This window comes from Mustela erminea, chromosome 4 (genome assembly GCF_009829155.1).
Source record: "Mustela erminea isolate mMusErm1 chromosome 4, mMusErm1.Pri, whole genome shotgun sequence".
NCBI lineage: Eukaryota > Metazoa > Chordata > Mammalia > Carnivora > Mustelidae > Mustela > Mustela erminea.
In genome coordinates this window covers 90,286,199-90,307,638 of record NC_045617.1, presented here as the reverse complement: position 1 = coordinate 90,307,638, position 21,440 = coordinate 90,286,199, and the positions used below count along the sequence as shown (strand labels likewise).

At 48.9% G+C, this 21,440-nt stretch overlaps 1 protein-coding gene across 2 annotated transcripts; it reads left to right on the top strand.

Moving 5' to 3' along the window:
* Window positions 1-5,208: 5,208 nt before the first annotated feature.
* On the top strand, window positions 5,209-21,416 carry MRPS18A (mitochondrial ribosomal protein S18A). 2 transcript variants are annotated; one of them, XM_032340099.1, is made up of 6 exons: window positions 5,209-5,358; window positions 12,430-12,461; window positions 15,071-15,178; window positions 17,562-17,685; window positions 17,928-17,997; window positions 21,013-21,416. In XM_032340099.1, exons 1-6 carry the CDS (start codon window positions 5,247-5,249, stop codon window positions 21,155-21,157), a joined length of 591 nt encoding a protein of 196 aa, XP_032195990.1. In that variant the 5' UTR covers window positions 5,209-5,246; the 3' UTR covers window positions 21,158-21,416. The 2 variants fall into 2 exon arrangements, with proteins under 2 accessions (XP_032195990.1, XP_032195991.1); XM_032340100.1 differs by lacking the exon at window positions 17,928-17,997 and having other exon boundaries at window positions 21,013-21,106.
* Window positions 21,417-21,440: the final 24 nt, after the last annotated feature.

Sequence of the window (21,440 nt, the reverse complement as noted above, 5' to 3'; positions counted from 1 at the left end):
CCGCCGAGCAGGCTGCCTGATGTGGGACTCGATCCCAGAACCCTGGGACCATAACCTGAGCCGAAGCTAGACACCTAACTACTGAGCCACCCAGGTGCCCCCCACAATTTTACTTAACAAACAAACAAAAAAAAATCCATGGGCACCTGGATGGCTCAGTTAGTTATCCAATTCTTGGTTCTGGCTCAGGTCATGATCTCAGGGTCATGGGATTGAGCCTTGCATCTGGCTCCAAGCTAAGTGCACAGTGTGCTTGAGATTTTCTCTCTCCCTCCCTCTTCCTCCTCCTCCACCCCTCTTTGAGCTCTCTCTCTCTCTCTCAAATAAATAAATAAATAAATAAAATCTTTTAAAAAAAATTCCACAACACACCCAGCTGGGTAGCAGAGTATGTAAGAATCACTGATGAAATAGAAAATGCTTTTTTTGGAGTAGGGAGATAGGTCTTAGAAAATATGTTCAAAGTAAAAGCAACTTAGATTCCTAGCAACTGGAGACTGATTAAGTTATGACACTTTCAGACAATGAAATAGTATACAGCCATTTAAAATAATGCTAAGGGACAGAAAAAGAAACCAAATAGAAACTCCAGAGACTGATCTAGACCAGATAAAATGCGATGGGAGAATGTGTGGTGCTTTTAATAAATGGTGCCAGGTCAGTTAAATATTGCTAATGGGAAAAAAATGAGTCTTAATCCCAATCTCAGATCATGTAATAAAACAATTCCAGGTGAGTTTTGATCTAATTTAAAGGTAAAACAATACAGTTTTGAGGGGGAAAAAAAACAACAGAACATCTGCATGATTTTGAGAAGGAAAAAATTTTAAATAAGAAACCAAAGGGACACACACTGGCTCAGTTGATTGTGTGTGATTCTTGATCTCTCGGTCATGAGTTCAAGCCTAAGGTGGGCATGGAGCCTACTTAAAATATCAAAAATACCAACTACAAAAGAAAAAAATGATAAATTACACTGTATTAAAATTTTTTAAAAAATTTAAGGGGTGCGTGGGTGGCTCAGTTAGGTGTCTGCCTTTGTCTTAGGCCAGGATCCTAGGGCCCTGAGATAGAGCCCCACACTGAGCTCCCTGCTCAGCAGGGAGTCTGCTTCTCCCTCTGCCACTCCCGACTGCTCGTGCTCTCTCACTCATTCTCTCTCACTAATAAATAAATAAATAAATAAATAAATAAATAAATAAATAAAATCTTTTAAAAAATTAAAATACTGCTCATCAAAAAAATATACTACAGGGGTGCCTGGGTGGCTCAGTGGGTTAAAGCCTCTGCCTTCAGCTCGGGTCATGATCTCAGGGTCCTGGGATCGAGCCCTACATCAGGTTCTCTGCTCAGCAGGGAGCCTGCTTCCTCCTCTCGCTCTGCCTGCCTCTCTGCCTACTTGTGATCTGTCAAATAAATAAATAAAATTTAAAAAATATATATACTACAGAAGGCAACTCAGAGAGGAAGATGACATTTGCCATAGTTATGTCCAACAAAGGACAATTATCCAGAATATATAAAGAACTTCCACAAATCAATAAGAAAAATACAGGAAGGGATGTGTGGGTGGCTCAGTCAGTTAAGCATCTGCATTCAGCTCAGGTCAGGATCTCAGAGTTCTGGGATGGAGTTCCAAATCAGGGTCTTTGCTCAGCAGGGAGCCTGCTTCTCCCTCTGCCTCCTTCTCCCCCTGCTTTCCACTCTCTCCTTCTCTCTCTCTCTGACAAATAAATAAATAAAAATCTTTTTTTTTAAAGTTGCTTCATTGAAAAGAAAACAGAAAAGAAAAATACAGGCAACCCAGTATAAAATGGGCCAAAGAATTGAACAGACATTTTACAAAAGAAAATATCTAAATGGCTTATAAACATATGAAAAATGACTCATCTTCATTAGGCATCAAAGAAATATAAATTAAATACACAATGAAATCCTATGACATACTCACCAGAATGATCAAGATGAAAAGTATAAAAAATATCAAATATTGATAACTATATGGAGCAACTAGAACTCTTATACACAAATGGTACCAGAATAAACTGTTTGGCAGTATCTACTATCTAGTATCTAAGTACATGCATACGCTATGATCCAACAGTTCCACTTCTAGATAAAGTCCTGAGGGATGCTTGTTCCTGTGTTCACAAAAATCATACAGAAGATTGTTCATCACAGCGCTATTTGTAGTGGTCCCAACTGGAAAGTATCTAAATCCTATTAACAAGAGGAAGGTGAAACAGCAGGTATAATCACGGTGGAACATTCTATAGCAACAGGAACGAATAAATGGCAAGTGTACATAACAATATGGATGAATCTTACAAACATATTGATGAGCAGGTGAAAGAAGACACAAAAGAGTACATGCTCTGTAAGAGTCTATTTATACAAAGTTCAAATAAGGAAACAGTAATTTATGATGCTAAAAATTTAGGATAATGATTACCCTTGAAGAGGAAATAATGTCTGGGCGGGGACACCAGGGGGTCTTCCAAACTGCTATTAATGTTCTACTTAGTGGTGTGGATAATGTATTCCCTGTGTAAAAATTCATCAAGCTACAAACTGATAATTTGTATACTTTCTTTTTTTTTTTTTTAAGATTTTTTTGGGGGGAGCACTTGGGTGGTTCAGTCGGTTAAGTATCTGCCTTTGGCTCAGGTCATGATCTCAGGGACCTGGGATCAAGTCCCACATCGGGCTCTCTGCTCATCAGGGAGCCTGCTTCTCCACCTCGCTCTGGCTGCTTGTACTCCTTAGCACAAATAGTACAAATAAAATCTTAGATTTTATTTATTTCTTTGACTGAGGGAGAGACTGAGAGAGAGAGCATGAGCAGGGGGAGAAGGAGAAGCAGACTCCGAGCCTGACACAGGGCTCCACTCGGAGCTTGATCCCAGGACCCTGAGAACATGACCCAAGCCGAAGACAGACACTCAACCAACTGAGCCACTCAGGTGCCCCATAATATGTGTACTTTCTTATACAGGTTATTCTTTATTTTTAAAATTTTTTAAAACTAGTCTCCTGAGCAAAATCTGGTCTCAAATAATTTTTTTTTCATGTAGGGACTAATAATAAATAGGTTCAGAAAACTAGGATATTGAAAAGCAAGGTATTATTTCAGTATTATTTCATTTTGCTAAATGTAGTGTTAATCTCTGGATTAATGGTGATATGTATTTTCTTTTTACTTTACTCTTTTCTACAATAATGACATTACTTGTCATTGTATAAAATACAAGTTGTTTCTTTTTCTTTTTTAAAGATTTCATTTATTTATTTGACAGACAGAGATCACAAGTAGGCAGAGAGGCAGGCAAAGAGAGAGGGGGGGAAGAAGGCTCCCTGCTGATCAGAGAGCCCAATGCCAGGCTCGATCCCAGGACTCTTAGATCATGACCTGAGCTGAAGGCAGAGGCTTTAACCCTCTGAGCCACCCAGGCACCCCAAAATACAAGTTGTTTCTTAAAATAAAAATTGAGTATAATAAGTCAGGATAAGATAATGAAGAGAGGGTTGACACTCAAATACTTTAGCTCACTGTGTCCAAAAATAAGCTCTGGGTAGGGGCTCTCCTACTGCCCTTGTTGCTACTGGATCACCAGAAGCTGGGGACTTATAAAGAAACAGGGGATGTGGTACAAGCAGGAAGGGCTCAATGTCATCATACAGAAGGAAAGTGGTAGCTATAGAGAAAGCCAAGGTTTTCCTGATCTTAGGACATCTTAAAAAATACCCCACCAAAACCCTTTCCTCCACTCCTAATTCACGTGTCTGTTTCATTCACCCAGACTGATCTTTTTCTCCAGGATCTGCCTTTGCTGAATGTGATGTTTTATGGTAACCCAAGCCATATTTCTACTGTCCTCCTTGTCTATGGTGATATCACTCAAGCTCCCCAGGGAGCAGCTGTTCTGCAGTCCCAACTAGAAGATGGGACTCTTTCCCTCCCCTTTATCAGGAAACATTTAATACTCTGCCATTTAATGAGCCTGATTTTTCCATCTATGAATCAGAGTGGGATAACTAGAAAATCCCCTTTCAGTTTTATTATGAAGGGTGGAAAAGAATATGGAGGATATTACGGGTTTATTATGGAGGGTGGAAGAATTGAGCTGCCTATGTTTCTTATATAGATCTAGGGGAGCATCCTATATATTCCGCAAATCCAAAAGAGGAAAGTTGTGTTTTCTTTTTAGTACTATGAAAGTATATCAAACTTATGACAAGTACCTAGCACAAGGGCCGTCTCATTATGAAAGTATATCAAACTTATGACAAGTACCTAGCACAAGGGCCGTCTCAATAATTGCCTTATTAATTAGCTTTTGTTTATTGAGCACTTAAGTCTTATCTAATCTTCCCAACAACCCTGTAAGTAGAGTCCACTCATTCAACAACTATATACTGCACTTAAGTGACATATAAGTGTCAGCACAGTATTAATGCTGGAGATAAAAGTTAACAAAAAAACTATCTTTACCTTCACGGAGTTTACAGTCTGGTGGAGAGACAAAAATACAAATAGATGTAAAATGCCATTATGCCAAGTACCAAAAGGGAGTTATCTGGCTCTGAGAGCCAGTAACAGCGAAGTTAAGGAAGACTCTAATGTGGAAGTGAATTTTGAGCTGAGCTCTGAGAAGTAAGTAGGAGTTTAGCAGATGGCCAAAGAGCAAGTAGAGGAAATAGCTATGCGAAGGCGCTGGGGCCAAAAGGAAGTGTTAGGTATAGGAGAATTAAAGACAAGTGCGTTTTTGAGGGTGGGGGAAAGGGAGATCTGTGGAGAAGGTATGCATTAATTCTATGCCAGGTCGGCCTGATACCTGACGTTCAAGAATCAGAGTCCCAACAATTTCAAGCTCAACTGTACAGATCTAGCCTTAGCCACAAGAAGCAGAAAATCCGCATTTGAGTCGAAGAAAAGGTTTTTAAGTAAATAGGGGTGGTGTATGTGATTTTTACAAAGGAAGCCTGTGAGGGAACGAAAGCGACCTGACACACTCGGAGGACTGGCAGACCGGAGCTAGAACACCTGCGCTAGACCCTCAGAACAAAACACGGGCTTAACACAGAGATCTCCAGGTTTAACCCTAACGGGAGAAAGGAGGAAAATGATAGCGCAAGAGCATCGGAGCGTGAAGCCCATAACCTCACACTTCCTGCTCACCACTGCGGCTGCGCACACGCCGTTCCGGAAGCGGAAGTGCACAAGAGGTCACCGTTTGTTTTTCAAGATGGCGGCCCTCAGTGTGCTCGTGTACCCCTGTAGACGGCTACTCTGGGGGCTCCTTGCTGGCCCGATCACAACCAGCTGGGCGCGGCTTCCAGTTCGCGGGTTCAGGGAAGGTGAGTCCTGGGTTCCGGCCACCTCCCAAGGCTGAGGAAGAGAGCAGTGGAGGTTGCTTTCTCCAGCCCCCGTGCTCCCCTCACTCCCTTTCTTTCGCGCGGTTCTGAAACGCGGTAGAGGCTAGCGCGCCGGGGGTGCTTGAAAGCACTTTCCAGACCTTGATGTTAGTATCTTGACGCTCGGGAGTGTTATCACTGGTGGGGGCGGGGAAGGACGGGGAAGCCTTGCTTAGCGGGAGCAGGAAGAAACCCGTCCCGGGATTCAGAAAGCTTTCTGTAGAGGTATGCGTGTTTTAGTTTTGCTTTCCGTGTTCTCTTAACTGCCTCCTCCCTTGTTTAAACAAACAAAACAAACAAACAAACAAACCTGGACCATGAGGGAAGGACGTGTAGCTATCCTCCCCAGGGCCTCCGTTTCCAGTTTCTCATATGAAAATGCTCTGCTGGCGGCTTTTTCTGCCCCTGCCGCTAGTCTCCCAGAGAGAAAGAAGATAAGGTGAAGCAGCGACAGATGCTGGATAGTGGTTCTCCTTTTCATTAGTCATAAGCCTGGAAAGGCAGCCTGATTCTAGCCTTGAATTGGGAGCTTACTGAAGGCCAAGTAGTGTGCTTCTGACTGTCAGAGGATCCTGGAAAAAGAGAAAATACAGCCCTTTTCCTGAGAAGTAAGGTTCTAATGAGGTGACATGCATACGCTCCAATAAATGCAAGTGAGGTATTTACATGATTAGGTACAGGGAGATTTGGTTACCAGAAACAGAAACCTAGTTGGAAGTTTTAATGAGGGGAATGTGTCTTGAACAGGCTTATAAGAGGATGAAATCTGACAAGGAGTGAAAAGCTATGTCAGTACGTAGCCTTCCTTTGTGCACTGCTAGAAACCAAAATAGATGAGTGATGTGCAAAAGAAGTGACATCGGTATGTTTGTTTTTAAGATTCTGGCATAGTATTGCCCAACGTATCCTTTAAAGCTGAGAGGTGCCCAGAGGAGAAGAACGGTCATTGTTGTCAGAGGGAGCAGAAAAGTCCAAAAAGAAGAACCTATTGAGGAATCCATTGGATTTGTCTCAGAAAGAAAGCTGTTTTAGCTTTCAAACAGCAGTGATAGACAGGGCTCCTGGTAGGCCCAGCTGGACTTGGCCTCCATCCAGCAGATACAGGCGAAGTGAGGTCTGGGTCCCAGCTTGGGGAAATCAAAGAGGTATTTCATGAAGAAATGGAAATAGGTATGCTGAAAGAATTTAGATGGAACATACACTAGAAAGAACAAAATCTAGATACTGCTTGGTTAATATTAGATAAACTAATCTACTAATAAAGATACAAAAAAAAATCATGCTGATAATAGGAAGGACATGGTAAGATGGTTCATCTGTACCTTGCTGCAAAATAAGCATATACCTGTAACATTTTTTAGGGTCTCTACGAAGTGTCAGGCTCCAATAGCTGTAATTTACATATTCATTGTGAAATTCAGAGTTGAAAACAATTCTTTGCTATGTTCCCAGAGGATGAGCAGGAGGAATAGTTTTTTGCCTATTTGTTTTCAAAAGAGTATTTGAGGTTAGAATTTTTTCAGTTGGAGATTTTGTGAAATGATGGACTCTATAATCATATAGGTCTTGGAACCTCTCTCCATAAGTACCTGGGTTGGTAACTCTTCTGTTACTTGCTGTCAGACCTAAAAGCTAACTAATTGAATTGATGTGATCTTACATGTGGAGGCACTGCCGTGTTCTTTATTCTGCTTGAGAACCACCTGTCTTCAGAGCCTTTAAATGAAAAAAACTTTGTCTTAATATACTACCTGTTATGTGCAAGGCGTAAAATATTACATATATAGTTAATTTTGACTGGTCCCGGCTAGTATATTTGACACCCAAACAGTATTATACACACAGAATTTAAAGTTGTGGGCAGGAAGCTGGGTGTTTTGCTGAAAATATTCAAGCATCCTACATTTCAGGGTATCAAGTAGCATTACTTAATTTTAGTCAGAGTTGATGAACACCCAGCATTCTGTGCTTTTTTTTTTTTTTTTTTAAAGATTTTATTTATTTATTTGGGAGAGAGAATGGGAGAGAGAGAGAGCATGAGAAGAGGGAGAAGCAGACTCCCTGCCAAGCAGGAAGCCCTATGCGGGACTCAATCTTGGGACTCCAGGAACACTACCTAAGCCAAAGGCCGTCACCCAACCAACTGAGCCACCCAGGTGCCCTGCATTCTGTGCTCTTGCCTGTAGAGACTCTTAGGCTAAAGCAGTGTTCTCCGTTGGGGGCAGTTGTCCCTGTGAACATTTGGAAACGTCTAGAAGCATTTTTGTTGTCACAAGTGGTACTCCTGGCATCTGGTGGGTAGAGGCCCAGGGATGTGTGCAAGATGCCTACCACCCCCCCCACCATCAAAGGACCACCTGGCCTGAAATGCCAGTTATGCTGCTATTGAGAAAGCCTAATCAAAAGTTTGATCAGAGGGACACACAAAGGCAAGGAGAGGTACAGGCAGACAAAAATGGAAATCATGCTTTAGTCTGTGGCTGCTGCATGCACTGTGCCAGGCTTTCCACATACATCTATTCCATCTTCTCAATAATCTTTAAAGGTGGATATTATTCACATTTTTTCCGCATGAGGAAATCTGGCCCAGAAGAGTTCAGTAGCCACCCGGGATCACCCGCCAGTAAGTGGTGGCATCAGAAGCAGAGCTAGCACTTCTCCCTCTCCACCACTAAGACTGCTGTGGTGCTCCAGGGGAGGGCTGCCCTGTGGTTCTCCCACCTGAAAGATCTCCTCAGTTCACTGGCTGAAGACCGTGTAGTGCTTTTTATGGGAAAGATTGTGTTAGATCTCATTCCTGCCTTATCGCTCTTGGGAAGGAAATGTATTTAAAACAAACACATCGGGGTGCCTGGGTGGCTCAGTGGGTTAAGCCGCTGCCTTCGGCTCAGGTCATGATCTCAGGGTCCTGGGATCGAGCCCCGCATCGGGCTCTCTGCTCAGCAGGGAGCCTGCTTCCTCCTCTCTCTCTCTGCCTGCTTCTCTGCCTACTTGTGATCTCTCTCTGTCAAATAAGTAAATAAAATCTTTAAAAAAAAAAAAAAACACAGAAACACATCTGACTGTCTGAATTAACAGGAATCATCCATCAGAAGCTAGTGCAAAGGCTGAAGGGAATTTTCTTCATCTTTTCCAGTTAGCTGAAGGGCTTTCTGGAGGACCTCACATTTCAGACAAGGATGCGCCTGACAGGATGGGAAGCCCTGTAGCTAAAAGCTTTGAGAGGGGAGTGTGTGAGTTGGGGTTTTAAAGACTAAAAAGGACATAGTCCAGAGGAACCTTCTAGTGGAAAAAGCCCGGTGAAGCCTGGTGCAGAGGGACATTCCCTCAGAGGTCCAGGGGAAAGAATGGGGTAGGTGATGAGAGAATCAGAGAACTTGTAGTAGAATTGAAGATGAGCATAGGGGAGTGGGGAAGGAGTTTGAAAAAAGTAGTCAAGGGCCAGAAGTGCAGCCACTGGTCCCAAACAGATACTCCAATCCCCAGCCCTCCCCCAGGACTTGTGAGTGCTGCCTTTTAGCCATCAGTGGCTCCATTCTGTCCTACTCTGCTTGGGACTTGGTTTGCGTGGATCTTTTCCAAGAAAAGATAAAAAAGAGACCAGGAAGGACTTGGTCTCTGGGCACTTCCTGCAGCAGCACCCTCCACATCATTCATGGGTCCCCCCTTCCCCTTCACGAAACAGTTGGGTCTTCATACTGCTGCAGTTCACCAAGTCTGTGTTTGTGTGACAATCGAGGTCTTTCTGCGTTCACTGCAGTCTCCCCCCGGCACTGTGTGCGCTAGACTGTTACAGTTCAGCCATCCTGGACCCCATCCTAAGTGAGTATTTACTGAAGTACTCAGAGGGCCTCTTTACGAGGCATGGACTTTTATTGTAGTGAAGTTCCCATACTTGGTTTCGTTCCCTTTTCTCCTCTAGGGCAGAGACTGTTGCAGCTCTCCACAGTGTGGGACTAGGCTGTGCTCTCCCTGGGTGCTCAGCAAACACGTTGCCTCACGTGGAACGGATTATTTGACGTGTGCGAGAGAAGTGCCCGTCGTAGAAAATTTGCCCCTAACTCTAGCCCAGAAACTCATTTCATGTCTTTCCTTCGTCTACTTCATAGTAGCTGTATCTCAGAACACTAGAGCGATTCTACCTTTTTCTAAACCAGGTGTCTGGTACTACCTAAATGTCTTAGTCCAGTTTTTCTTGGTTACCCATGTCTTGAGTGGCGAGGAGGCCAGGGGCAAAATGGATCTCAGGTTCTGTTTGGTTTTGACCTATTTTTGTATGCACACTGAAAAGCAATGCTATTTTGATTCCTATCTCCTGTTTTCAGAGGCTTAAAATCTAGGGGTTTCTTGAGGCTCCAGCCAGGCCTCCTGCCTCTGCACTGAGACACCGCCCTGATCACTCTCAGTCTTGTTCTGGGGTCCTTCTTTCTGGTCTGACAGATTGTCTGTAGTAGGTAAGCATCTGCCTGTTGTTTTACCCACGGGCGGGCGTGGGGAAAGATGATTCACAGGCTCAGCATTGCTGTGTGGGGAGCTAGTGAACAGTGGAGCTGGCCACAGGCTTTGATCTCTTTTCCAGGGGCCAGTGGGATGACTTCAGGGTTTGGTTCTTTGCCGGGAGTGATGTGTGTTTTGTTAGATTTGTTTACCTCATGGTTAGGACCCAAGTGCCTCCACGGAGAGGGGAACCACATGTTTATCCGCTTTGTGTTTCGGGCCTTCGTTCTCCTTCTGGCTAGAGGGGTACCAGGAATGTGTCTCGCCTTTTGTTTCCTCCCGGATTCTTAGAAACTTCACCCTCACCTGTTGATGCTTACTTGGTTGCCTTCCATCCCTCTCCCAGGTTGGGTTTTTGCAAAGTTTCTGGGGTGCCCGGAAGCCTGGCTGAGCTGGGGCTCTGCCCGCTTCTGTGCCCCCGTGTCGGTACATTGACATATCCCAGGACCATGGCCCCGCAGCTGTGCTGGCCTCCTGACTGAGCACCAGGCTGAGTCTTACCCACATCCCGTTCATGCTCGTCTCTGTTCCGAACAAGTAGATCCGTGTGTGAGGTGACGCATTTTCTTTTACAGGGAGAGAACTAGTTTGTCTTTGAATTGAGCCTCAGGGCCTTTCTGGCCTTCGTGGCTCCTTTGTGTATATCTGGACTTGGAACACTGAGGGGCTCTCAGGTTGGTTGTTTTGGAGTAATGAGGCTTTATGAATGGCCTTGCCCAGAAAACAAATGGGGGACAATTCCAGGCAGTCTGTGTCCAATTAGGTGTTGGTCACAGAGCTCAGTGATCACAGATGCTGCCGAGGGCCTCCAGTTGGGTTCGAATTGCCTCACTTTTTTCTTAGACATTCATTCTCTTTCTTTTTGCTGTTTATTTTTCATTGCAGAAGCAGTATATGTTATTTTTAAAACTTTAGAAAATCCAGGCAGGCATAAAGAACAAAGTAAAAATCACGTACTGCCACCACTGGGAGAAAACCAGCATTACCGTTTAGGGACACAAGTCTGTATGTGCGCTCATCATCAGCGTGTTTCCAGGAAAGGGTCCATAACTTTCACTAGATTCTGAACATTAAGAACCTTAGGCTCTTTCTTAAAGACTTCTCTAATTTAGAGAACGAGAGCAAGCATGGAGGGGAGGGGCAGAAGGAGAGAGAAACTCAAGCAGATTCCTCACCACTGGGAGCTAGGCGCAAGCATGGTCTCACAGCCCTGAGATAAAGACCTGAGCCAAAACCAAGAGTCCAACGCTCTATTGACAGAGCCACCCAGGCCCCCACCCCACCCCACCAACCCCTCCCGCACCCCAGCCTTTGACTCTTTCTAAGCTGTACTACTTCTTGCCTCAGCTGAAGCTGAGTAAAACTAATTGTGGGAACCCGGCTATTTCAGTACGGTGTTGGTATGCTGGTATGAGACAAGTTCGCTACCGGCTCTGCAGACCCGAGTTTTCTGTTGCATTGATTAGCAGTCAGAAGTGACCAGTATTTCGTGGTCTTGGTGCAAGCTAGCATTGACAGCCTCTGCTGCGTGCTGGTTCCCACACACTGACGGCAGCAGCTCCCCTCTTTCTGAAGTAACTAGAGAACAAGGGGGACTCTCTAAGAACTTTGTGTGATTACATTCTCCAAGCATATGCCATTGGCTTGGTTCTTCCTTGGAATATTATTGAAGTTGTCATTCTTCCCCTTGGTTGAGTAAGCTAGGATATACATACAGCCTGAGGGATGTGTGTGACTTTACTATCCTGCCCTTGAGGTCTCTCCTGGGTAGGGCGCTGAGGGAGTCCCCCTCTGTTTGTAGTTGCCCTGCTTTCCTGAAAACTAGCCTGGGCCAACGTCTGCAGGCCCTTGTCCGCCACCCCTGTCACCACTCGCTCCCAGGGACAGCTCAGTGCAACCTTGCAGGGAAGGCGTGGAGAATGGCTGAGGATTTAACCCTCATAGCTTCCTCTCAGAGCGTTAGCATGGCTTCCCTGGCCAACTTGTGCGAGTGAGCTTGTCTTACCCCTTATCTGGCCTGGGGCCTCTGGAGCACAGTCCTGATTCCGGCATGTGTCGGAGACTACACTTGTTCAGGGTCAGAAGCCATGTTTGTCTGATTCTCGTCATGAAAGGACATGCGCAGTAGGTACTTCTGAAGGTCTTTTAGATGCTTCTGCCCCCACCCGGCCCAACTCTGAGGTCATTACTGCCAGCCACGGGAGGGCCAGATCTTGCCAATTCCCTTGGTTTAGGACCAGGATGAATCTCGGCTTAGAAAGAAAAACAGTGTGGAGACCCTTAATCCCAAAGAGATGGTATTACCTGGGCATCTGGGCTTGCCCCAACCCAGCCTCAAGGGCAGAGAGCCTTGGCACTCGGAGATGAACCCTGCACGCTTTCTTTCCCAGGTGGGGACCGTGGGAGAGTGCTGACCGAAGGCTCCGATTTTCTGCATTTGTAGAATTTGAGCTGTTATTTGAAACTCCCTGTTCCTTATTAAATGGCTGACCTGATTTTTCCCCTTTATCTCTGTAGTGGTGGAGATCCAAGAAGGCAAGACGACTATAGTAAGTATCGAATTGGCCACTTACAGCCTCTTTAATGCTTGGAGCTGCCTGGGAGAGGGGGAGGGAGGAAGGGAGGCCAGTCCAAACTGGACTCCTGGCGTCAGGGGCAGCTCCCTCTGTCACCATAAATCCACAGTCTTTAACGTTTTTCAAGCTGTGCTGTCATGTGGTTGAATCAGGAACAATCATTGTGCCTGGACTGCGGCATCCATTGTTGGATCACAGTGGCCTTTCGTATGATAAGGTCTCAGAGGTCTTTGCTGATATGTCCTTTGCTGGGGATGAATCAGTTTTCCAAAGGGGAAGCCAAGGCAGTGGTGAGAGTAGAGAGCCCAAGTAAGTTGACCCATGGCCAGAAGCCTGAATCTCAGCTCCTTTCTTGCCTGCCTAGAAAGACCAAGCTACTCCTTAAGGGATACCATTCAAAGGTGATACTCTCTGGGCCCTGGGCTTACTAGCCACACCCCGCCTTGTCTGTTGGTTAAAAAGCTAGACCCATTCTTCATCCACCTACTTCCCCCTTTCCCTGGTCAGGCCCATCTCACCTCCCTTTCCCGGGGAGTCATGGGGCCTAGATTATCCTATAATCCCTAAAAGACAACGTTTTCACACGGCCTTCCATGCTTGCAAGTAATCTCAGCCACTCCACAGAGCTCCCAGAAGCCTCCATAACTTCCATGTCAGTCAGGGGGTTTAACCCCTCTGGCAGCCAGCCAAGCTTAGTCCTTCCCAAAGCAGTCTTACCCCAGGATGAGCCCTTAGGGTTTTCTCTTTGGGTCCTCCTCAGAGTACTCCTCAGCCTTTTCACTGCTTAGCCTCAAAACAGTTCTTTTTAGGGGGCCCCCATCCCCTTTGGGCTCCTCTTTTGATTCCCTTATTCAAAGCCAAAACAAGCATTCACCCGAGGAACTCCATGCTGGGGGAGAGAAATAGATCTGGCTTTTGAGTATAGAGTATTTCTCATGTGGGGCATCAATCTGCTATTTACAAAATGAACATGGAGACGTCGTGGCACTGTGAGACCCATTGGGAGGAGGGAAGCCCATCCGTGCCTCCGTGGAGAGCCACCACCACAGCTAACTGGGCATTGCTCACTTTCTGGGGTCTCACTTTTTTCATCTGTAACATAAGGTCTTGAATTCTCCCTCACAAGGTCTTAGGGGTGCGATGAGGTGATACATTTGAGCCGTTATTAGCACAAAGCCAGGCACAGGGGAGTCAGTAAATTTTCACCCTCCCCCCTGCTAAGCCCACTGTAACCCTCTCCCAAGACCCAACCTGCACCTCCACATTTTCCCTAGTGCACTTCTCCGTTTCTGGTATGGCTGCAGTGGCCTTGGCAGAAAGTCAGGTAGCAATGCCCCGCACAGCCCCCTTTCCCTTTTCCCAGTTTCTGCCCCAGGAGACAGTATTGCTTCCCTCCCAAAGCCTCAGACCTCTCCTCACTTCCCTCTCACAATCCACGGCCTCAATCAGCAAGGCTTTCTGCACTCCCCCTCTTGTAATTAGAGCCGCCTCCCAGATCATTGGCTTATGGCACTTGGTAATTCCAAGGCTGTGTCACAGGATACAGCAGCAGTGGCAGAGGTCACTGCACACGTGGCCTCAGCGGGATTTGAACGGTGACATCCAAAATGATAAAAGCAAGGAGGCGGGCAGGGGAATAGATCTTCCCATGTGTGTTTCGAAAAGAGAGAGGAAGGCAGCAAGAGTGCGCGTGGTCCCCATTTGTAAAGGCACAGAGCGGGCTCTCTGCCTCGGCGCTGGTGGCATTTGGGGCTGGCTAGGACTTTGTCATGGGGGTTGTCCTGGACCTGGCAGCATGGTTACCAGCTTCCTGGCTAGATGTCCCGAGCACCCCAGGCCCCGGCTGTGACAGTCAGAAATGTCTCCAACATTGTCCAGTGTCCCCTGGGGCACCTGGTTGAGAACTGCCAGCAGACTTGCCTCTGTTGAATGAAGCTGGAGGGCAGTTTCCTCTGAGAAGGATACGATGTGTGGGGTGGGAGGGAGACTTCCTTTTTTTTTTTTTTTTAAGATTTTATTTATTTATTTGACAGAGATCAGAAGTAGATAGAGAGGCAGACGGGGGGAGGGGAGCAGGAACCCTGCTGAGCAGAGAGCCTAATGTGGGGCTCGATCCCAGGACCCTGGGATCATGATCCGAGCCAAAGGCAGAGGCTTTAACCCACTGAGCCACCCAGGTGCCCCGGGAGACTTCCTTTTAACTGTGTACCCCTCCACAGTTTGAAACTTTTTACCATGTGCGTGTATCACTTTCCAGAGAGGGAAGCATAACGTTCTGGTGTTTTGTTTCAGTGAAGAAAAGGTAGCATTTGGCTGACAGAACCAACCCCTCCCTCTTGCCCCCAGCATTGTCTACTGGCCTCGAAGCTCGTGTGCCACTAGATCACATCTCCATGGCCCGCCGAGGTCCAGTATGCAGCAGCTGCAGAACCAGTGCCACTGCTGAGGTGGAAAGACCTATTAGCTACTCCCATGAGGCACCCAGAGAGGCACTTCCCTGGCATCTCACCATTTGGGGGGTTGCTCAAGGATCTGAGGCTCCACGTGCCCTCTCCCTCACTGGCTCTTTCTCTTCCTCCTAGGTTGAAGGCCGGTTAACAGGGACTCCCAAGGAAAGCCCAAACCCCCCTAACCCCTCTGGCCAGTGCCCCATCTGCCGGTGGAACCTGAAGCACAAGTATGGCTACGAGGTGAGCTGAGCTGTGCACAGACCCTAGCTCTGCGTGCCGTGGGGGTTGCGGTTGCTGGTTCGCTTCAGTGGCAGCCCCAGCCCCAGCCACTGCTGCATCTCGTTTTGCCACCAAAGACGGTGGCTCTCAACCCCGGCTACCCCAGGGAGCTTTAAAATCATACTCAGGCCCCACCCGCAGAGGTGGACTGCATTTGGTCTGGGTGGAGCCTGGCCATGGTTAGTTTTGAAAGCTCCCCAGGTGATTCTACAGTGTCATCAGGGTTGAAGAGTCACTAATTTAGGTCATGGGCTGGTTGCATGCAGTTCAGACCACCAGGGCCCTGTAACCCTGTGTGTTCCGAACAGATGGAATCAGGCTCTGGATTTGACTTTCCTGCTCTTTTAGGGAGGGTGTATTCAGGGAGTCCTCACTGTGATCTGGGGACACATTACTGTCTCCGTCTGTACTGGAGCTGCAGAGACCCCTGGTGGCTCCAGCTCCTCTAGAGCCATTCTCTCCATGGAAAGATGATGGTGCTGAATAAGAATGGGTGACACTGCGTGCAGGCTCCAGTCAGGCCCTGGGGTGTGCCAGGCCTTCCTTCACTTGGTTTTCACAATAGCCCTATGAAGTAGTTCCTTTTTTTCTCCTTGGTTTCTGGACAAGGAACTTAGAGGTATGGAAAAGTTGATGAACTTGCCTCAGGTCCCCCAGCTAGTATCAGAGCCAGACCATAAACTGGGGTACAAAACCCAGGTGGAGCCTACTATCCTGACGACCACTGTCCATTGTTTCTAGAAACAGGGCGGGCTTGGGGGAATGACGCAGCCCTGGAGAAACCTTGTCCTTCTGGGTTCTGTTGGTGACATTAAGCACCCTATTTTTAGGTTTCAGGTGATGCAGGCTCTGGGCCAATTTGACCTGCAAGTTGTTGCTGTACCGCTCCGTGCAATGGGATGGCTAAGGGCACGGATCCCGGTCAGGTGGTGAGAGCAGGAAAGGCCACATGCCCATGGGATCCGAACAGAATGACCCAACTAATCTCCAGGGCTGGGAGCCTTGTCTCCGGGCCACCCAGCGGGGAGGGGGCGCGCTCCTTCCACTCCGCTCCCAGCCCTTCTGCTCATGGCTGCCCAGAGTAATAGGAAACCTGCAGACCACAGAGCAGTGTTCACAACTTCTTGTAACGTAGAAGGTAGTGGGGTTGTGGCTGTAAACTTAGAATTCCAGCTGAAGATGGGGTAGTGAAGTCCACACCTGCCTAACCACCGTGGGGCACTCTTTCTACCAGCCGTTTCCAGGAAATGGACTTGGCTCTGTTTATCCAGCAGACGAAATCCAATCCCCTCCGAGGTAAAGGCTAAAGTTGTTTTCCTTTTACCCCTTCCCACTCAGGACACCATTAGCCTGAGCCGCACAAAGCTGTCAGCTTGCTTGGCAGCCTCCGGTGGGGGGCTGGGGCTGCGGGCTCAGTTTATTAGTCCTGGATAATCCAGTCCAAGTTCTTTTCACCAGATTCTAAAGATTACAGGGGTGGGAATTGGGGGCCCGGGTCCCTCAGGAGCTGCCCAGTGATTAAAACAAATCTGTGGCTATACAGCGAAACGCCTGCCAGGGCAGCAGATCGGTTTGTGGAACAGACCTGCGAAGTTGGGCACGGCAGGCCCCTCGGTGGGCGGGGCCCCCATCTCCTCGGAGAAGCAGTGGCTTTTATTAACCCCCTCAGCCACCCAATGAAAGGTAGAGGGGGAGGTGGTCTCTTGGTTTGATTTTTTACTGTCTCTCCTTGTGTCCTTGCCTTGTCCAAAGTAGTCTGGTGGTCCAAAGGAAGCCCAAGAATCCATTCACATCTGCCCACAGGGGCCTTCAAAGATATGGCTCTTTAACTTCACCACCGATCCTTTCCCCCCCAGCTCTTGTGCTGCCTAGCGCTTGTAGGGGAACTGAGCTGGCGGGTCTGTGTGTGTGTGTTCCAGCCTGTAGCCTATAGGCTATGGGGGTAGAGACGTGCTGGTTTCTCCCCCTTGAGTGGAAATCTATGACACATCTCCAAGGAGACTAACAGACCTTTCATTACCTGGAGAGATGCTGCCTGGGCTTCTAAGAGGAACACTTCTTGAGGAGTGTCTGTTCTCTAATCTCTCAGAGATTCTCATGGAGGTGCTAGAAGCCCCTGGGGTTGGGAAATCTTACCAACTTGGGATTGCAGTTGTGTTAGGGTAAAGGCAGACCAGTATGCAAAGGCTCTATGTGGAGGGGGTGGTCTCTGGTGGGTTCCCTAGGTGGGCATCAGCCTCTTTGGGTTCTGGGGTAGGATGGCCTCTGGTGTAGTCCGCGAGGCCCTGGTGCCCTGTATCCAGTGCCTGCCGGCTGGCTAACTACAGTTTTCCATTTCCCCTAGGATGTTCTGCTGCTCAGTCAGTTCATCCGGCCCTTCGGGGGCATGCTACCTCGGAGGATCACAGGCTTGTGCCTGGAAGAGCACCGCAAGATTGAGGAGTGTGTGAAAATGGCACACCGAGCAGGTAGAAGGCCCTCTCAGGGCAAAGGGGCGGGCAGAGGGCTATGGGCGCCATCCCCCCAACCCACCCGTTGCCAGCTGCCCCCTGGGCCAGCCCCTCTTGGAAGAGATAGGGACATCCAGAGTCTTTGCTGAACTCACCCCCCAGTGCCAACCTCCCACACGCCCTTGGGCTTTCCTTTCTGCCCCCGAGAACTGCAGAGGGAGCTGCAGGACCATCCCACATGTGCTCTCGTCTCCACTCAGGTCTGTTCCCAAATCACAGGCCTCGGCTTCCTGAAGGATTTGTTCCGAAGAGCAAACCCCAACTCAACCGGTAAGGAAAGCCGGGCGTCACCCCCCGGAGCACCCTGTAGGCCCTCAGCTCTCACTGTACTCAGTCCACAGGGGATGCCATTTCCTAGAGCTCATCCCACAGCTCAGGAAGGCTAGAGTGCTCCCTTGGCTGTCTGTTCCATCCCTCCTCACGTGAGCATCCACCCCCTTCAGCCCCAGCACTGCTGTGGGGGATCCTGGGTACACTTCTGTGGCCTCCCCTGCTGGCCTCGGCCTCGCTCCTCTTCCCATCCCAGCTGGGCACTTCGCACAGGGGCAGGGAGGGTAAGAAGGTCTGCCGGTTGGGTATTAGAATGTGCTAATCCCCTGTTTATGACATCATACTGGGTTGCTATGGGAATGTCAGAGCACTTCTACAAACTTCTCAGTATCCCAGCAGTGGGGTTATTAAAGGGCAGAGTGAGGCCTGAGAAAGGGGAGGGCTCTTTGGGGTGCAGCCACTGTGTACCGCTATGCCCGTTGTGCACTGTGGAACTTCAGCCTCCGTGTCACTCCCTAGGGTCATGCACTTAACTTGTATAGCTGCCCAGGGCAGACTGGGAGGTTCTGGGCTTTTGTAGAACAGAGGAACACCCTCAGACCCTGGAATCAGTCAGTCTGCCTTCTAGCTGAGGCAGTGAGGCCCCATCTGGTATAGGAGCAGATTCCTGTCTTACCCTCAAAACAGCCATTCTATGGTGAGCTCCCACCCCTTTCTCTGACATGACTACACTCACGTCCTCCCAGATCTGCAGTAGCCCCTGCTCAAGAGTAGATCCAGGTCTAGAAAATCGATTCTGGTCTTTTCTTTTTGTTTGCCCTGTCAATGCCCCTCCCTCTTCCTTCGGTCCAGCTGCTACTATAAGTGCTCTCTGGAGGAGACCAAAGATGGTTGAAGCAAAGCAAGACACCCATCCACAGCCAGCCTCCAAGGCTGATACCCGACAGAATGCAGGCGCAGAGGGTCGGAGGCCAGGCGACTTCAGCTCCGGGTGGCTGGACTGGGGGCACAGGGCCAGAGCTGGGTCTTCACTGACACTTCAGCAGTGCCCTGGCCTCATGCCTATCTCCACCTGTACCTCCCACATGGCTAGCTGGGCCATCCGCCAGCAGCCCTGGTGAGGCAAGACATATTAACCTCTTCCTGTCTTTCCCACTTGTGCTCTGGACCATTTGGGAGTTGAGCCCACCCTCCTGTCTGACTTGTAAAGAGACAGCAGCCTGCCTAAGGACACAATCCATCCTGCCCTTAAGCCTTTGAAGCAAGGCCAGGCTCCCTCCCATATATCCGGTGTCCTTTAACGTGACACAGGATTGATGATGTGTGGGGGCTCTTGGGTTGCAAAAGGCCACTCTAGAGGGAGGGGGAGTCCTGGCTAGGAGGAGCATGATACTCTTGCAACAAGGGACTTGATGATTCCATCCAGAGGGCCTTGAGCTGCCTCGGACTGGCCCAGGCCCTGCTGGGCCCTAAGGAGCCACGCTTCCTCCTTCTCCTGCCCCTTCAGGAGAGGTACGAAGGAACCTTGGTTTTTCCTAGAGCTGGAGTGTTCCCCAGAGAACTAACTGGAGGCCACTCAGGCCACGCACCACCACCACCACCCAACTGTCAGCAGCTATTCCATGTGGCATAGGCATCAGGCCCGGGGCTAGCTGAAGCCTAGCATCCCTCCACTTTCTCCAGGGCAGGGGGAATATGGCTTGAGGGCAGCATCTCTGGACAAGCTGGTCAGCCTCAGGCCCTCCCGGGGTCTGTAATCTCATTGCACATTCCTTTTAGGGAGCCTGCTCCCACACTCCCATTACTTCCTCCCCACTCCCTCTGAAAACTGGGAGATGCTGACTCCGGGACCTGCCAGGTGTTCCCCTCCCTTCACCTTTTCTGTTGCCCCAGCACCACCAACCAGAGAAAAGCCAGCCGTAGGCCCCACCCAGTGCACAGAGGCCTTCCTATTGGGGGCACTGACATTAATGTTACACGTGGGAGTCATGTGTCCATTCCACCTCCCCGCCGCCGCCGTCCACATCACACTTGAAGTGTAGGGCAGCACTTCACACAGCTTTTTACTTTCTTCAGAGCTGTTGCCTTTGCACAGGGCTAAGAGCAGGAAACCAAGGTCCAGGGAAGGGGAGCTCAGTTGAAATGTGTGAATCAGTAGTCTTTTGTTGTTGTTGTTTTATCTAAAAATTCTCAACCAAGGTGTTTAATTTTTTAAATGATAAAGTTTCTCATGTGAGGGTCTCTAGCGGCAGCTGGGTTGAACCCCAGCCTAGAGTGGAGGCCGGGGAGGAGCCTGGCTTTGCCATGGCTAAACTTTCAGGATGAAGGGTGGGCCTCTCTGGACTGGATCCAAGTTTCAATTCTGGATGGAGTAAACCCCAGTCACAGCCGGCATGAGCCACTTTTCCGGGAACTGTCAGGGCCCTGGCCATCCCCAAAGGAGGCCAAAGGACTGTGGGCGGCAGCCATCTTTCCCCAACCCCCTCCTGCTTATGTGAACCTTCCCGGGCTAAGTCCGTACCACAGGCCCTCACCCTTGGCTCCCATTATGAGGGTGAGGGGCAGGGGTCCTACATCAGTGATGGCCACCCAGGGGAGCTCCTGGAAGGCCAGAGTGGCAGAGTGAGCCAAGTAGGGAAGAGGAAAGGATCTCTCCAGGCCTTACATCAGCCTCTCCTCTCCCCATGACTGAGGCCAGAGAGGAATGATCTGCTTTCTGGACAGCCTCTTCCTCCGCCTCCTCCCCCAGCAAGTATACACACAAAAATTGACAACTCATAAAGATCAAGGAAGCGCATGGCCCTGGGCTGCCTGACCCTGGCCACACACGCTTGCGGCAGCAGGAGCCCAGCCCATCTGTTTACGGCACACTTAGCCGTTGCTCCCAGGAAAAGTCCCTGCTCCACGAGAAGGGAAACTGGTGAAAGGCTTTGGCCCGAGGAGACATGACCCACCATCCCAGCTCCAGCGTGGGCCCCCATCTCTCCCAGCTACATCATTGCTCTCCCTCCACAGGTACCTGACCCGCTGGTCTCCCCGCTCTGTCAAGCCCATCTATAATAAAGGCCACCGCTGGAACAAAGTGCGTATGGCTGTGGGGTCACCCCTCCTGAAAGACAACGTCTCCTACTCAGGAAGGCCTCTGGTGTTATATCACTGACTGGGCTCTCTGCAAACATGACCAGAGCTCCCACACTTCAGCTCTGTTGCACCACGGTGGCCCAGCTCCTCCAGCAGGCGTGGCAGACGCAGGAGGCAGTGGGACCGACTTCAGTGCCCTCAGCCTGCCTGACAGCAGCACTGGGAAGGTGGTTGGGTCCCTGAGCAGCAGCTGTGGTCTCATGACTGCCTTGGGCAGTGCTTCATGCTGGGGCATAGGAACTCTCCCCAAAAGAATGTCATAAACCAGGTTCATGGACTCTGCTGCTTGGTGTGTACTTACT

What these genes read in the sequence shown, in the direction of transcription:
- MRPS18A (XM_032340099.1), top strand. Translation starts at nt 5,247, where the DNA reads ATGGCGGCCCTCAGTGTGCTCGTGTACCCCTGTAGACGGCTACTCTGG. An exon ending in AGTTCGCGGGTTCAGGGAAG is followed by an intron (nt 5,359 to 12,429) that starts GTGAGTCCTGGG and finishes TTATCTCTGTAG; the next exon opens with TGGTGGAGATCCAAGAAGGC. An exon ending in AAGAAGGCAAGACGACTATA is followed by an intron (nt 12,462 to 15,070) that starts GTAAGTATCGAA and finishes TCTTCCTCCTAG; the next exon opens with GTTGAAGGCCGGTTAACAGG.